The sequence below is a fragment of the Pongo abelii genome, chromosome 10, assembly GCF_028885655.2.
Source record: "Pongo abelii isolate AG06213 chromosome 10, NHGRI_mPonAbe1-v2.0_pri, whole genome shotgun sequence".
Lineage (NCBI taxonomy): Eukaryota > Metazoa > Chordata > Mammalia > Primates > Hominidae > Pongo > Pongo abelii.
Window position 1 is genome coordinate 11,354,539 of NC_071995.2, and position 17,317 is coordinate 11,371,855.

Here is a 17,317-nt window from a genome sequence, read left to right on the forward strand (position 1 = left end):
AACATGGTTTATTATTCTTTTAGCATACTGTTCATTTGTTTATGTGTTATTGAATAGTTTCCCTAACAGAGTATCCTTGCTGTTCTATATATTTTGTTTAATGAAACTCAGAATGAATTCAGAAACTTGTTGTTTCCTGTACTTAAAAAATCTAAATAAGAATTATGTGCTTTTTAATGATAAAGACTGGATATTAAAATTTTCTGTATTCAGTGACATTGGAGGTGATAATGAGAGGTGGTTGGAGACAGTTACATATCAAATTCCTTTGCTTGTTAGGGTTATTTTCTATTCAACTTTCCCTCAGCATCTTGAGTTAAATTTGGCAGTCTGTTATCTGACAATAATACTGATATTGCTGGAATTTTCACAATCAGAACAGAGTTTTACTTAAATTTCTTGCCCTTTAAAATACATTATGCTGCACCCTTTATGAAATCCACTCAAGTTTTTATAAAGAATGGTGAAGGACTTAGGGAGGAAGAGAACTGAGCAATGAAAAAAGAGGAGAAAAGAGAATAGTGAGTTTTATGGAGAAGAGATCTAGACTACATTTATGCCCCTGGAAACCAGGATTAATAGTTTTGGAAATTTTAAGAATTCCCCAGCACCTGCAACTCCCTTTCGTTTGTTATATATTCCTTGTTTTCCTAAAGTTACAAGAATATCAATGAAAGATGTAAAAATAATTTTAAGAATTTGCATTTGTGCTATGCAATCTAAGACAGAAGAGGAACAATGGAACCCTTTCCCCTTGGCAGCTGGCTTTATTAAGATAAAGGAGGAGGGAAGCCTGCTGGAAGCATCAATGAGCAGGAGTCCCAGATATTCTTAGATCGTATTAATGGCCCTCAAATTCTAGACTCAGAAACACACACAAAGAGAATCAACAATCAGAAATTGCATGCTATTAATATTTTATTGGTGTACTGAAGAAAGAGTTATGACCATATTATTTCAATGTCATGGCTTTCTGAAGGAAGTTATCTTCTTATTTATTTTCTGAAACAAACAAACAAACAAGGAAATTTATACACAAGATACAACATGGCAAAACTTATCTAATTCCTTGATGATATTACTAAAGCAAATTATTGCTTTCAAGATTAAGAAAACAGATTATTTTTATGGTGTTTATGTTTTGGTTACTGTTCAAAACATTCAGGTCATATTTATGAAAATGACTGCAACTTGAACCTATAGTAGTGAAAACCTAATACAAGCCTACATATAAATTAACAGTGGTTGATTGAAGAAATCATGGTACAGTCACACAAGAGAATAGTATACAATTGTAACAACAAAACAAAAATGTACAAATAAATCACCAAGAAGATCTATAGGTCTCTGTGAAATGATAAAGTTATCTAAGACATATATTATTTGAAATAAGCAAATACAGATCTGCATATAAAATAATATAACATTTGTGGGAAAAATAATGACGTACGCTTATATACATATAAATATTTCCAGGAGGATGTTCAAAAAATTAATGGTGGTGACTTTTGGTGAGGGGTGTGGGTAAGTAGGATAAGGCATCACTTTAAGATTTAGCTTCATACCATTCTGTTCGGTTAGATTTTTTTTTCCTTGAGCATGTACTAATTTCAAAATAAGTATTTTAAAAATTAAATAAGATATAGGAGCATCAAGTTCAAGTATCATCTAGCAGGGACACTGGACCTGAGAGGCTGGTGTGAGGCAGGACTGAGCAAAGAGTCCTCTGGTGGAAACCTGAGAGAAACCTGAGATGGAGAGTCCTTGGGTTTGAGAAGGCAGACTCAAAGACAGGAGGCAGAGCACCAAAGGGAGAACACACCCCATTTCCTCATTACCAACTCATTTTAATGAGACAAGTCATCTTAAGAAAAAAGTTGGGGAGGTCAGTATTTCATAAGATAGGAATTCTTCGAACCGCTTGTTAAAAATACAAGGACTTGCAACCTTATCCAAGAATATCTGAATACAAATCTTTAGAAATGGGGTCCAGGATTATGTAATTTCAACATGTTTCCAATTGATTTGTGAACCTGATAAAGTTTGAGAATGGTAGCAGTTTGGGCATTTAATGGAGAATGAACTGGAATCATACCTGTCACTGAATTCTAGATTACCAGAGTGGCTGGTCCTGGGGATGTCTTTGTGGTCTGTCCCTCTGGAAGAATGATGATACTTCCTCCACGCTGACAGGAGGAAATTGGGGTAGAGAGAGGTGACGGCCTCCTTGTCGGGGTGGTCTTTGTTGATTTTGAAAAGGAGGTGGGGGAGGATGGCGGTGATGGCCTCCTGGTTGTGGTGGTCTCTGCTGAGGACCATCATCTTGGTTACCACTATCACCAGGGGTTCTAGGTAGGAGTCCTTCAGGAGGAGGTCTCTGGAGTCCCTGATCTGGCCTCTGACTTGAGTCCTCTGCATCTGTTTGAGTAATTAATGGACAAGAATGCATGAGCTCAGTGAAGAAAAACTCTCCTCTCTTTATACTTCTCTCACCTTACCACACAGCCCTGTTCTCCCCAAACCTGCTGCTTGACTGTCAACTTCCTTTGTGCCCACTGTTTTTTTTTTTTTCCTTTTTATGCAGCTCTCAACTTAATCCATGTAAGAGTGATATAGAAAGTCTCATTTATTTGCTCTTGTGACAAGTATATTTCCTTAAATTTGAAAAGAGGGGTTCTTGCATATCTTAGAGTTGCCAGAGGATGTCTCCAAGGACAGGAAAAAAAAAAGCAAAAGCATTATAGCTTTCGGTTATGTTACTGGTTATTTTTTATTTTTTATTTTTGGTTGCTGCAACAACTTACAAACTGTGACTCCATCTCTGGGCACCTAAGCCCTATGTGGAAACTAGAGCTGATTTCCCAGGCTCCTGGAACCAAGTAGAGAAATACTAAGAGACAGAAGAGAAAGACAATCTGAAAGCCTGCACATGATCACTAAACAGCTGTGGCAAGTATTTATCATCTGTAGTGACACAGCTGAGTGCGTCAACACAGAGAAAAGACATTCATGCACTGATTTTTTTGTTTTGTTTTGCGTTTCTCCCTGAAGCCACACAACTGTGCAGGGGAACACTGGGGGAAGAAAGAAGCAGTTAAGGATGGAGGAGTCAGAATGAGAACACTTCTCATTTGTTCATCATCTCTCAGCAGTCATTCCAGCCTGGGAAAAAAGCCTGCCCACTCCTATTGTCCTCAAAGCCAGGCATCTCTGTATTCAAGTTGGTGGCCTGGCTCATGGTCCCCAGAATCAAAGATGGGTAAGAATTGCCTATATATTTAGGGGCACTAATATTAATCAATGCCTGACCCCTCTTACCACCTCCTCCCGAAAAATGATGAGAAGAAGACACTGAAAAAACTAAAAAAAAATTCTAGTGGAAAAAAAAAAAGAAATGGATTGAGGATCATTGGGATTTACCTGGTGTGGTGGAAGTAAAGTCTTCATAGATCACATCTAGGAAAAGAAGCACAGGATGAAGTGAACATTACCTCATAAATCTTTCAGGGCTCACAGTGGTCTATAGGGAAAGGGGTCTTCTGGCCACACCCTGTGCATCCCCTAAGTTACCTCATCAACCATCTTCTGTGAAGCTGCTGGAAGGGGAGGAAGATGTTAGGGGAGGCAGGATTGTTACTACCGCTGAGCATCAACCACGAATTCAACATAGAAGAGTCCCTTTTTGTCATCCTTAGGATCCCTCAAACCCTAATGCTAATTTAGGCACACTGCTCTGGGTATTTTCATGTCATATTTTAGATCTTTACCTTCTTCCTTCTTTAGATATTTTGATCATATTCACAAGCTTGCCCAAGAGGAGTAACCAGGAGTAAATATTTGGATGCAATCTTACACATACTGCCTGCAACATATTGAAATTTTAAATGTGATTGAAAGAAAAATGGGAATTTGGGGACCTGATATTTCTATACCACTATGTAGAAAGACACAAATGTATTATCCAGTCCTCTATGTCTGACAGTACTCTGATGTTTGTTAATCTCTTTCATTGATTCTGCATCCCCTGTACAGCAAGGACACCATCATTGCTGTCCACTGAGATTACTGTAGCATCTTCATAGCTGGACTTCCCTGGATCAGTCTTGCATTCTCCACTGCATCCTTCACAGCACAGCCAGGTCTTTCTAAAAATACAAATCTTACTTTGTCATTCCTCTAATTGAAATTCTCTATTGGGTTCCATGTGTATATCAAATAAAGTATAAGGTCTTGGCATGGAATGAGGGCACAACAGATGTCATCCTTGGAACGAGAGCTCCAAAGCCCTACCCTTCTTCTCAACCTCCTTCCTTCCCTCCTGCTCTTCCTCTGCAGTGGTGTAGGGTGAACCCCTAAGGCCCTAGAAGAGTCACGGACCTTCATCCCACTCCCCATCTCCTTTTTTTAAAAAATTATTTTTTTACCATTATCTGTGCTCTGAGCTGAGCTCAGAGCCAGAAGGACCACTGAGAGCAGGACCAGCAGCATCTTGAAGGAGGCTCTGGAGTTGCTCCCAACTCTGTGTTGAGAGAAACATGGCAGCTCCCTTTATAAACATGAGCAGAACAATGACACCTTTGAGCTCCATACTGGGTGGACCTGAAAGATTAGGTTTTGCTTTCCTCTCATAAAGTTGAATGCATCTCTTATTACTTTTTGGGATTTTAGCCCAGCAGGATGTGGTGGTAGGATGTGGTTAGGTACAACCTGTGACTTGAGCATAGTTTCTGAAGAAACACTATCCAAGCAATCAGCACAAATACTACAATTGAAGTTTGGTCATCATTTGATTTTCAATTGGGTTAGACAGTTAGCCTTTCCCCTTCATTGGTTGTCTGTGTGCACACGTGCTTACATTTGTATATGTTTGTCAGCAGTGATCTTAGAGCCAGAAGTGAAAATGATTAATATCTCTAGCTATTAGTGTAGCATAAATTCCATTTTTATAGCATATGTACCTATATGGATGATATGTAGCTTAATTTCATAATAATATAGAGATCATTTCTGTTTAATGTTGAGTTGTGTGAGGACAACCCACACTTGGGCACACGTGGATGACAGAAGGTTTACCCTCAGGCTACTCTGGCCCAAAGAGATTAAGATTCTCCTAATCTAGCACTAACCAGAGATACTTTATTGTTGTAGAACACAGGTATTAAAACATTCTATCTTTATTAATATCCTGGAGTTTAGTAAAGCAAAATTGGCCACAGAAAGCACCATTAGATTTCTGCATCAAAACAGTGTGAATACACAGTTCCTTGAACAAGCCATGCTATTTTATGTCCCTAAGACTTCTTCCATGGTCTTTCTCTTTTCTAGAATGTTCTGTAAGATTCAGTTTAGGTCTTACTTCTTGTACCAAATATTTTAATCACACTGGTTATTGAGTGGACACAATAATACAATCTAATTAGATAGTATGATAGCCTGTTGAAAGCCTCAAGTATTACATTGATTTTCTATTTTTTAATTGCTTTCCATGCTATTTGCTTCTCAGATTGCCTTCACCAAAGATTATTTTCTCTGCAATATTCTTACACTCATTCTTCTTCACTCTTGTGCTGAACCTTACTTGTTGATATGTTATATTGTGAATCAATCCTCTCTATGTCTATGTTTTATATCTGACTGCTTTCTTCATGTGTTCTGGGAGAAATCTTTATTTAATTTTCTAAACAAGGTTCTGTACTTCTCTTCGCTTGCTTTCTTCATCTTTGTTTTTAATATTTGGCACCAAGGTTTTGTGTTTCTAAAAAGTTTGGTAGGGTCCTGAGTTGGTAGCTCAATCTTCACCTGCTGATTTTTCTGTTCTATCTAGTAGTTTTCTGCTTATATTTTCATGGAACCCCTAGATCAATCAGTATCACCAGCTGCCCCTTTTCATTACAGGCCTTGTATAGGTCTCGTATTATTGTTACATTTTTGTACAGGGCTGGTGATAAGTTGAGGATGGCTTGGTTGGAAGTATGACAGGGTCGGGGGAATGTGACTGGAAATCTTAAAGACAGGCCTCTTGACCATTGTGGATAAGTGGATCCTGTGCTGTGCAGATGAAGGTCTGGTCTGGCTCTTCTGAAGGGTTGGAGGTAATATTACAGGAAGATTTTCTTATCAATGGTGTTTGTTATGGATAACTTTACTCTGGCAAGGTGACCAAAAAAATAAATATTTTCTCTGGCATAATTATGGACATATTTTGAAGGTAAAATATATTATGAGTTAGCAATTCTTCTCTATGTGGGAAGCAGAAGAGTTCTAGCTGTGCTTTATGGGTTTTATGGGTGAGAGAGAGTAGTTGTTTGGGCCTACAGATCCAGTTGTGTTACTAGGATTGTTGCCTCTGATTTCACCAGACACTGTTTAACATGGAAACTGGAGATAAGCAGTCCTGCCTAGGTGGCTCATGGTAGACCATCAGGTAAGAAAGGAAGGTCAGAGAGAAGGAGCAGAAGGGTGTGCCATGCAGACATGATTCACTGTGGGTGGCTGAGGAAACTGCAGTCCTGGTGGAAGGCAGGCTTCTCCTTGGCTGGTGAGCAGGAAGACAACAGGTGATGCCTGCAAATATCACTCAGCTCAGACCCTTACCCTGACATTCTCCAATGTAAGCAATGAGAGAAAGAGGTGAATGTATCAGGAAATAATAAATATCAGCTATGATCTCACCACACACAACCACAACAGAGGTGATGGAGGAGCTGAAACAGACACTGTCAGTGAGTGAGGATGGGGTCAAATCAAGAAGCAGGACTGCAGCAGGAGCTTAGGCACTTGTAGGTGAGTGGACGCTCTCAGCAATCCACTTGCCTTTTACAACAGATGAAAACTTAACATATCCCTAACATAATTCTTGATTTCTACTTCCTAAAACCTGCTCCCCTTCATACTAATTTGTTACGGCTACCCTAAAAACATGCCCCACAAGTGGCTTAAACAACAGAAATTTACTTTCTCATAGTTCTGGAGCTTGAAGTACAAGATTAAGGTGTCAACAGGTTTGGTGTCTTCTGAGGCCCTGTCTCCTTCACTTCTAGATGGCCAGTTCTTGCTGTATCTTCACATGGGGTTTTATTTGCAGACGTGCTTCCCTGGTATCCCTCTGTGGTCTGTGCTAATGTTCTTTTCTTATGAGGACAGGTGTCAGATTGGATTAGCACCAACCCTATCAGCCTCATTTTAACCTAATCACCTCTTTAAAGGCCATGCTGCAAATAAAGTCACATTCAGCAGTATCAGGGGTAAGGGATTCAACATGAGAGTTTGGAGGGAACACAATTTAGCTGATAACACCTCACAATCTTTTCTCAGTTCATGACATTTGTGTCACTCAACCATTCAAAAACATAAGTGTCACTCTTGATTGTTTAGTCCCCTCCGTGTACTGCCCTTGGCAAATGCAATTGGCTCTACCTTCAAAAGATATCCCATATATGATCAGTTGCATAATCTCTACCAGAAGGCCTTGGGTCAAGCCATGATTCTCCCTCCTGGAGGACTTTCAGCAGTCTCCAGCTGATCTTGGTGACATTCTTGCCCCTCACCACATCCCATGCAGTTCTCCTTACAACAGCCAGAGTGATCTTTTAAAAACAGAATTTAGAACATCAGCAAGATGGCTGACTAGAGTTCCCTGGCATTCATTTCCCCACAAAAAGAAATCAAGAAAACAAACCATTTTATGTCAGCTAGTGTGATTTAAAAAGTATGCTGGAGACCACCAGGGGAACAGAAAAACCTCTGTGAAGTACAGAAACTCAGTATAGCATCCTGCCTCTGACATACTCTCTCTTCAGTCAAGGTTGGCTCGGGGTCATCAGTAACTCCATTCTACAGGAAAAAGTAAGCTGTAGTTCCCCAGCGGTCCTCATTGCCATAAAAAAATGTCAACAATCTTTGCCCCACTGTTATCACTGGCACCAAAACCAGTCTAGAGAGCAGTTGGGATTTCCAAACTGCATCACCTTATATAGTAAGAGCTCAACTTGAGCACCCTCTGCCCCTGCAATGTAAGGTGCTATGGCTCAGTGCCATCTCCAAACTGAACCTACATAGAGAGTATGTCTTGCTTTGAGCATCAGTAGCACCCAGCTGTCTATGACTTGAGGCCCCACCATCATTCCAACACATTCATACAGGTATCTGCAGCACCATGACCCTAGCTTCCCAGAGCATAGCCACATAAACTAATCAAGACCCCGGCATCCGAACCCATGTGGTGCACCACCAATCCAGGGAAGAAGTGAACAGCATGGAAGCCATCCAACTGCCTACTAGCCATGACACCCACATGTACATACACCTCACAACCAGCTAGTGTGCTGAGCCTGTGCATGCTGGTGCCCAACTTGAAAACTGGTCCTTTGGTGGGCCCACCCCCAGGACTACAGCCTGCTTGGGCCAAAACAACTCTGTGAGTTTGTGCATGGCCTAATAATTGGTCCTGCACTGACCCTGCCCCCTCAGATGGGACTCTGCAGAGATGGATGCCCTGCTACACCTGTGAGCACTGACAGCAACCCGCCCACCCAGCAGCAAGACCACAGTGCATGTAAGTGCACACACCTTGAGAAAAGGCTCTTCCCACTGCTGCTGGTGGCACAGCTGCTGCTGTCACCACCGGGGGCTGCAGCAGTGCAATGCCAGTTGTACCCAGCAAAGTGGCAGGATCCCCAGCATTCTAGCATATACAGTGTTCTGCACTTCAGACACCAGAAAGGCCATGAACCAGAGATAGGGAGCCAAAGCACATACTTTCCGGAACCAAAGAGCTACCTCCCTGTGACTGCTGACACAGACAGCAATGTCACCCCCCACAATACAGCAGCAGAGCTGCTGAGCACTTGCATGCAACCTGAAGACAGGCTCTCCCCACCTGCTGCTGAGGCTGCTGATGCAGCTGGGGGCCAGATCGTGTGTCACTGGCAGCAACCTGACTTCTACCAGCAGCAGAGCCACTGTGAACTTGCACTGAGGACTGGCTTATGCTGCTGCCAGAAGCCAAAGTGTGCGCCACATTGCCAGAGAGCTGCTTGCTAGTGGCTGCTGCCACTGACAATAACCACACCCTGCCCTAGCAGCACAGTTGCAGCAAATTTTCATGTGCCTTGAGGACAGGCTTTCTTCAGGTATTGCTCCTGCTATTGCTCCTGCTACAGGCCTTCCAAGCTTGGTTCCATCATCCCAGTGCCCAGGCACACTACCCAGGGGTGTGGCAGTCCTTCTCCTGCTATGTAAGATGCCTGTTCCTGCTTTGCCATTTGCCATGAGTAAAAGCTCCCTGAGGCCTCCCCAGAAGCAGATGTCATTATGCTTCCTGTACAACCTATGAAACTGTGAGCCAATTAAACCTCTTTTCTTCATAAATTACCCACTCTCAGGTATTTCTTTATAGCAATGTGAGAATGAACCGATACAGAAAATTGGTACTGAAGAGTAGGGCGTTGCTATAAAGATACCTAAAAGTGTGGAAGCGATTTTGGAGCCGAGTAATGAGCAGAGGTTAGAAGAGTTTGGAGGGCTCAGAAGACAGGAAGATAAGGGAAAATTTGGAACTTCCTAAAAACTTGTAAATTGTGACCAAAATGCTAATACTGATATGGAAAATGAAGTCTGGGCTGAGGAGGTCTCAGATAAAAATAAGGAACTTATTGGGAACAACTGGAGCAGTCACTTTTGTTATGCTTTAGCACAGAGCCTGGGTGCATTGTTCCCCTCCTTTAGGGACTTGTGGAACTTTGAACTTGTGAGTGATGATTTAGGGTATCTGGTGGAAGAGATTTCTAAGCAGCAAAGTGTTCAAGACATGACCTGGCTGCTTCTAACAAACCAAGCTCATATGCCTAATCAAAGAAATGAGGTAAAACTAGAATTTGTATTTAAAAGGGAAGCAGAGTGTAAAAGTTTGGAAAACTTGCAGCCTGGCCATGTGGTAGAAAAAAAATTCCCATTTTCTAGAGAAGAATTTACACCAGCTGCACAAATTTGCATGAGTAAAGAATAACCAAATGTTAATAGCCAAGACAATGGCGGAAAGACATTGAAGGCATTTCAGAGACTTTTGTGGCCATACCCGCATCACAGGGCTGGAGGCCTAGGAGGGAAGAATGGTTTCCCGGGCCAGGCCCAGGGCCCCACTGACCTGCACAGCCTCCAAACACTGTTTCCTGCATCCCAGCTGCTCCAGCTCCAGCTGTGGCTCAAAGGGGTCCAGGTGCAACTTGGGCTACTGCTTCAGAGGATGCCAGGCATAAGCCTTGGCAGCTTCCATGTGGTGTTAAGTCTGTGAGTGTGCAGAGTGCAAGAGTTGAGGTTTGGGAGCCTCTCTTTTGATTTCAGAGGATCTATAGAAAAGCCTAAATGTCCAGGCAGAAGCCTGCTGCAGAGGCAGTGCCCTCACAGAGAACCTCTACTAGGGCAGTGCAAAGGGAAAATGTGGAGTTGGAACCCCTACACAGAGTCCCTACTGGGGCACTGCCTAGTGGAGCTGTGAGAAGAGAGCTGTCATCCTGCAGACCCCAGAATGATAGATCCTCTGACAGCTTGCACCATGCACCTGGAAAAGCTGCAGGCACTCAATGTCAGCCCTTGAGAGAAGCTGTGGGAAATGAACCCTGCAAAGCTACAGGGGTGGAACTGCCAAAGGCCTTGGGAACCAATTCCTTCCATCAGTAAGCCTGGATGTGAAACATAGAGTGAGTCAAATGAGGTTATTTTGCAGCTTTAAGATTTAATGACTTCCCTGCTCGTTTCAGATTTGCATGGGGCCTGTAGCCCCTTTCTTTTTACAGCTTTCTCTTTTTTGGAACAGGTGTGTTTACCCAATGCTTGTACCCTTCTTGTACCTTGGAAGTAACTGTTTTTTGATTTTACAGGCTTATAGGCGAAAGAGACTAGCCTTTTCTGAGATCAGCCTTTGGACTTTTGACTTTTGAGCTAATGATGAAATGATTTAAGACTTTGGGGGACTCCTGAGAAGGCATGATTGTATTTTGAAATGTGAGAAGGACATGAGATGTGGGAGTAGCAATGGGCTGAATGACATGGTTTGGATCTGTGTCCCCACCCAAATCTCATGTTGAATTGTAATCCCCAAGGTTGGGGAAGACTGGCCTGGTGGGAGGTGATTGGATCATGAGGGCAGATTCTTCATAACTGGTGTAGCACCATTCTCTCACTGCTGTTCTTATGATGGTGAGTAAGTTCTCATGAGATCTGGTTGTTTAAAAGTGCTTTGCATCTCGCCCCCACTTGGTCCATTTTGTCCCACTAACATTTTTCTACTTGGAGCTTCTGCCTGGATGATCCTTTATGGCTCTTATGAGATAAAACTATAAGTATATTTAACATCATAGCATACATAGTGTGCACTGAAGGGGTCCCAAAAAATTCCTATTCACAAAGTCTTTTTTAATTTTCTTTTGTGCATCATTTGCTCAAATCTCAATTGAATTTGAGGACTTCTTTTTCCTTTTTTCCCTACAGAAACAACACAATTTAATTTAACACCTGCTTAATTAGAGTCTGTTACAGTATCCAGGTAGGCCTGCTGTCTTCTGATTGGGGATTTACAGAAAGTAGATAATATGGCTGAGGTAAAATCGATGACTACAGGCCTGGCACAATGGCTCATGCCTGTAATCCCACTACTTTCAAAGGCAGAAGTGGGAGGATTCCTTGACACAAGGAATTTGAGATAGGCTTGGGCAACATAGTAAGATCCAGTCTTTACAAAAAAATTGCAAAATGATCCTGGCTCAGTGGTTTGCGTCTGTAGACCCAGCTATTTGGGAGGGTGAGCTGGGAGTATAGATTGAGCCTGGGATATCAAGGCTACGGTGAGCCGTGATTACACCACTGCACTCCAGCCTAAGAGAGAGAGCAAGTCAAAGTCTGAAAAAACAAGAACAATGAAAACCACCCAAAAAACAAAAAAGACTAGGGCCACCAAAAAGGCTTTCTTTTTCACTTGACTTCTTGCTCCAGGGTTTACCTTTTTAAAGTGCACCTCCCAGTGTCTAGGGAGTCTACAGAATTGGAGTCTCTTCCTTTCTTGCCTCAGTATCACAAGTGGCTGCATCCTATATCCTTCACTTCCTTCATTGCACTCCTTCCCCATTTCCCACAGAGCCAAGTAGAATAGTGATTTGAACACATATACGCAATTTTAATCCCTACCCTCCTTGATGTTTTACAAAATTTTGAGATGGATCTGTAAGGCTTTTGTCTCATTTGAGTAAGGGATATCTCAGGCCCAGCTCAAATCCTTAAAGGAACTGAGATCAGAGTAGAGGAATAGAAGTGATAAGGGAGATACATATAAAGTGTCTTCATGCAAGTAAACAAGACACATTTAATTTCAAATTCAAGCAGTGCACACATTGATGGAGTATCTTTAATTCTTCTACCTCTTGTTATCTATGGAAAAAAGCAAATATAAAAGTGTCATTTGGTAAGTTTGTTTCAATGCTACCATCAGATACTCAGTTTTCAAACATTTCCCTAACCTACTCATTAATGAACAGCATAAGGGAAATTTTCATACATTTTGGTCAACATACCAGCTATTGGTGTGTCCTTTTTACATTATTAGCTGAAGAATAATAAATAGCCTTTACAGATGTTACGAGATTACAAAACAAAAAGCATCCAAAGGATCTAAATTAGGGTGTAATGTGGATGCCTAATGGTTTTCTATCAGAACTCTCACCAATTGCCCTGTTTGATGAGAGAAATGAGCAGGAGCTCTGTCGTGGTGAAGGACTCTGCTGAAGCTCCCCTGGGCATTTCTCTACTAAAATTCTCGCTTTCTCAAAATATTCTCAGAATAAGCATATATTGTCCTTCTTTGGCCCTTCGGAAAGTCAACAAGCAAAATGCCTTCAGCTTCTCAGTAAACTCTTGCCATTACCTTTGCACTTTCCTCATCCACTCTTCTTTGACTGGACCACTTCCACCTCTTGGTAGCCATTGCTTTGATTGTGCTTTGTTTCATGATTGTACTGATAAAGCCATGTTACATCTGCTGTCACAATTCTTTGAAGAAATGCTTCAGGATCTTTATCCCCTTATTTAAATTTTCAGGGAAACTTCTGCTCTTGTCTGTAGCTGCTCTGGTTGCCACAGTTTTGGTATCCACAGAGTGAAAAATTTGCTCAACATTAATTTTTCAGTTAGAATCATGTAAGATGAACCAATTAAAAAACCTGAAGGGTTGGCTATTGTTCATACTCTTAATCTTCATTCCTCTTCTATCATGGTATCCACAAGATACATTTGATATGAATACTCTGTCACTGTAGGCTTGAGGTTCAGCACCATCTCATCCCTTCTTGAAATAACATATCTATTTGTGAACTGCTGATTTCTTCAGCCATTATCCACATGAACTTTTCAGAAAGCATCAGTGGTTTTACCTTCTTTCATGCAAGCTTAACCATAAATTTTATGTTTGTTTTCACTTTAATTTTAGAAAACTGTATTTTCCTCTTATAGGGGATGTTTTGAAACTCCTGTCTTATTTTTCATTATTCCTTGAAATAGCTCCTATTCAGACATCTTACAGCATATCAGTTTAGGTTCATTTTGATGCCAAAAATGTGGAATCCTTTTATGGTATTTTTTTTTTTTTTTTTTTTTTTTTAGTTCACATGACTTTAATCTTTAAGAAATTAGTCATAAGGATTATTGGTAAAATGCAAATAGGTGGTCTAATACATACAACTTAGATACTAGGTTTGCTAAATGTTCCAAGGTTGTATACTGCCTGATTTGCAGATGGGTAAGGCCTGGGACACGTGGAGTTAGATGCTGGCAAGAGTCAGACCTTATCTGCACTTCTGTCTGGGCCCTAGGCTCCACTCTTGGTACATAATTAAAATCGCTTACTAACCAGGTTTTTCACCAAAAGTAAAAGTTGCATGGTATTCTTAATATAACATACATTTTCATGAACTTTTTAAAGACCTACTACATTACAGGAAGACCTTTCAATAATATAAGAATTGCTACAGGTAACTTTGAATTTTCTAGTTGACTAGGCAGATTAACTTTCTGTTTCTCTGCTGACATAAATAGTGATGTGGGTTGAGAAGGAATATAATACCAGTGGTCAAATATTCTGCAGCTATGTGGAAAGTCAAACAGTTTCAACTAAGTGTCACATGTTTTAAGGGAGTCATAGAGTAGCTGCTTGGGCCTAGCAGGTGCCCTGATGTTAATAGGATGATTGTCTCTGGTTTCACCAAACATTACTTCAAAAGAGTTACTGGACATGAGCAGTTTTGCCTAGGTAGCTTACAGTAGACCTTCAGGTAGGTAAGGAAGGTCAGAGAGAATGAGCAGAGGTGAATGTCAGTCAGATGTGCCTCTTTGAGTGGGTAGCTGAGGAAGCTCTAGTCCTGGTGGGAGGCAGGCTTCTCCTTGTCTCCCGAGTCCAGGAAGAGAACAGGTGATGCCTCCACATATCACTCAACTCATACCCTATTCCTGACCTTCTCTAATGTCAGAAATGAATGAGAGAGATTTGTGTTTCAGGCAAGAGTAAATATTGGGTCTCAACCTACCGGACAACCAAAACAGAGATTACTAAAGAGCTGAAGGAGACACTGTCACTGACTTAGAATGGAGTCAAACCCAGGAGCAGGACTGCAGCAGGCGCTTAGGCTTCTGTACATGGGTCAAGGACCTCAGCAATCCACCTGTCATTTAAAATGAATGTAAACATACCATGTACCAAGTAGAATCTTGATTTCCACCTCCTATAACCTGTTCTCTTTAATATCAACAATCATTAATTTCAGATCAAGAAATAAGAATATATTGAGAAACACATCAATGAAACAATACATTTCCCAGAACTAAAGGATAATTCTCCATATCGAAATGGCCCAATGATTATCCAAAAGCCCAAATTTAACATTTGCAGGGCTCAGTGCAAGAAGACAATTGGTGGCTAACATGCTCCAACTCTTAATAATCACACATTATAAAGCAAGCTAGACTCTAGGTTTAGATCACATTTCCATGTAAGTCCTTCAGCCTGTTGCTTGGAGATTGCCCATATAAGCTGGCATAGAGACTAAAGGTGTCTGTGTTTCCCTGTAACAATCCTGACCCCGCAATCTGAGAGGTGGGAGGAGGGGGGCACAGGGCTGTCTGCTAGAGAAGCACACTAGACGTTGTGTTGGAGCCCAGGACTGATCAGGCCAAGCTTCGAGAGCCCCTGCCGGGCATGTTATGCTCCCCTATGCCTCACTTCTGAGTTTGGACTAGTAGAAATTTCTACACAGCTCCCAATTATAACCCTACTGAGCATAGGACTGACAGAGAATAATAACCAGAATACACAAACAAACAACTCAAAAACAACAAAATAGTCCAATAAAAAGTGGACAAGAGATAGAAATGGACATCTTTTCAAATAAGACATACAAATAATCAACAGTATGTGAAAAATACTCTATATCACTAATCATCAGAGAAATAAAACTCAAAACCACAGTGAGATATCACCTTACCCTAGTCAGAATGGCTATGATTAAAACAAACAAACAAACAAAACAGATGTTGGGATGGATGTGGAGAAAGGAGTGCTCTTATACACCCTGATTGGAAAGTAAATTAGTAAAAAAAAGTAAATTCCATAAACTCTATGGAAAACAGTATGATTTCTCAAAGAACTAAAACTCGGATTACTATTCAATCTAGCAATCTTACTACTGTATCTATGCAGAGGAAATGAAATCATTATATGAAAAATAAATCTGCACTTCTATGTTTACTGAAACACCACACACAATAGCAAAGATATGGCATCAACCTAAGTAACCATCAATGGATACCTAGGAAACCCCAAGTATGGAAACAATGGAAACCCATCAATGGGTTTGTAGGTAAAGAAATTGTGATATATACACAATGCAATACTACTCTGCAAAAAAAAAAAAAAAAAAAAAAAGGAAAGAAAGAAATCGCTCCTTTTGTAGCAATACGAATGGAACTGGATGTGACAGATAATATGCTATGTGAAAAAGGCCAGATACAGAAAGTCAAGTATAACACGTTGTCACTAATAAGTAGGGGCGAAAATGTATTTACATAGATATAGAGGGTAGAACTACAGACACTGAAGCCTTGGAAGAGTGAGTGGGTGGGAGGGAATTAAGAGTTAGACATTAATTAGTAAATGCAATATTTGTTATTCTTGTTATGGAACCCCTAAGGCCATGATTTAACCATTATGCAATCTATACATGTAACAAAATTACCTTTGAACCACATATATTTATAAAAATAAAGTTAAAAAATAAATTGAGGTAAGCCGCTTGTGGTGGCTCATGCCTGTAATCACAGCACTTTGGGAGGCCGAGGCAGGTGGATCACAAGGTCAGGAGTTCGAGACCAGCCTGACCAACATGGTGAAATCCCGTCTTAACTAAAAATACAAAAATTAGCCAGGCATGGTGGTGCATGCTTGTAATCCCAGCTACTCAGGAGGCTGAGGCAGAAGAATCGCTTGAACCTGGGAGGCGGAGGTTGCAGTGAGCCGATATCTTACCACTGCACTCCAGCCTAGGTGACAGAACGAGACTCCATCTCAAAATAAATAAATAAAATTGAAGGCAAATTTAAGCAATTTTTTCAAAAAAGAAAAAGAAGGAGATGGAGTAGAAGGAGAAATAAAAAAGAAGGAAGAGGAGAAGGAAGAAAGAAGAAGAAAAAGGGAGAAGAAAAAGAAGAAGAAGGAGGAGGAGGACGAAGAGGAGGAGGAGAGGAAAAAGAAGGAGGAGGAGGAGGGAGAAGGGAGGAGAAGGAGGGAGGAGGTGGGAGGAGTGAGGAGGAGATGACAACAAAGAAGACCAGTGTGGCCATAGCTGGATCAATTAGGTATAGAGCAGTCAATAAGTTCAGAGACTGGTAGGGCTCTACCCTAAGGAACTTGACCACACTCAAAATTAGGATTTTGTTCTTACGGTGTAAAAGAGGGGCAAATGCACTAAAAAATATATATGTGTAATACGATTATTAAATAGTTACAGTGGGGAACTGTTGAGAAAAAATAGATTTGCAATTTGGAGTAAGGTAGAAATGAGACTTGCTTAGATGGGCAGATAGTGATGATGGTGCTTAAAAATGGCTGCAATAGAAATATACTTGAAGGTTGAACTTTAAAATAGTAGCATAGTCCATTTGACCTGATGTAATGTGATGTATGAGGAAGAGTCAAGAATGAGTTGCAGTTGGCTAAATCACATTGATGAATATAGATGCTATTTACCAAGATGAAACAGATTTGAGAGACAATAAACTTGTA

General features: G+C 40.9%; 2 protein-coding genes across 2 annotated transcripts in view; both read right to left on the reverse strand.

Moving 5' to 3' along the window:
- Nucleotides 1-2,095: 2,095 nt before the first annotated feature.
- PRR4 (proline rich 4) lies at nt 2,096-15,908 on the reverse strand. Its single transcript, XM_054526838.2, has 3 exons — nt 4,425-15,908; nt 3,421-3,456; nt 2,096-2,418 (listed from the first exon to the last, which is right to left on the reverse strand). The coding sequence occupies exons 1-3, from the start codon at nt 4,486-4,488 to the stop codon at nt 2,114-2,116; spliced, it is 405 nt and encodes a 134-aa protein (XP_054382813.1). The 5' UTR covers nt 4,489-15,908; the 3' UTR covers nt 2,096-2,113.
- LOC100436447 (salivary acidic proline-rich phosphoprotein 1/2) overlaps nt 2,322-17,317 on the reverse strand; it is a 110,822-nt gene continuing 95,826 nt past the window's right edge. The window contains exons 6-7 of the transcript XR_010135720.1: nt 3,421-3,456; nt 2,322-2,418 (exon numbers count right to left, since the gene is read on the reverse strand). The gene's annotated coding sequence lies outside the window, so the exon portion shown is untranslated. The remainder of the gene's footprint in view (nt 2,419-3,420; nt 3,457-17,317) is intronic.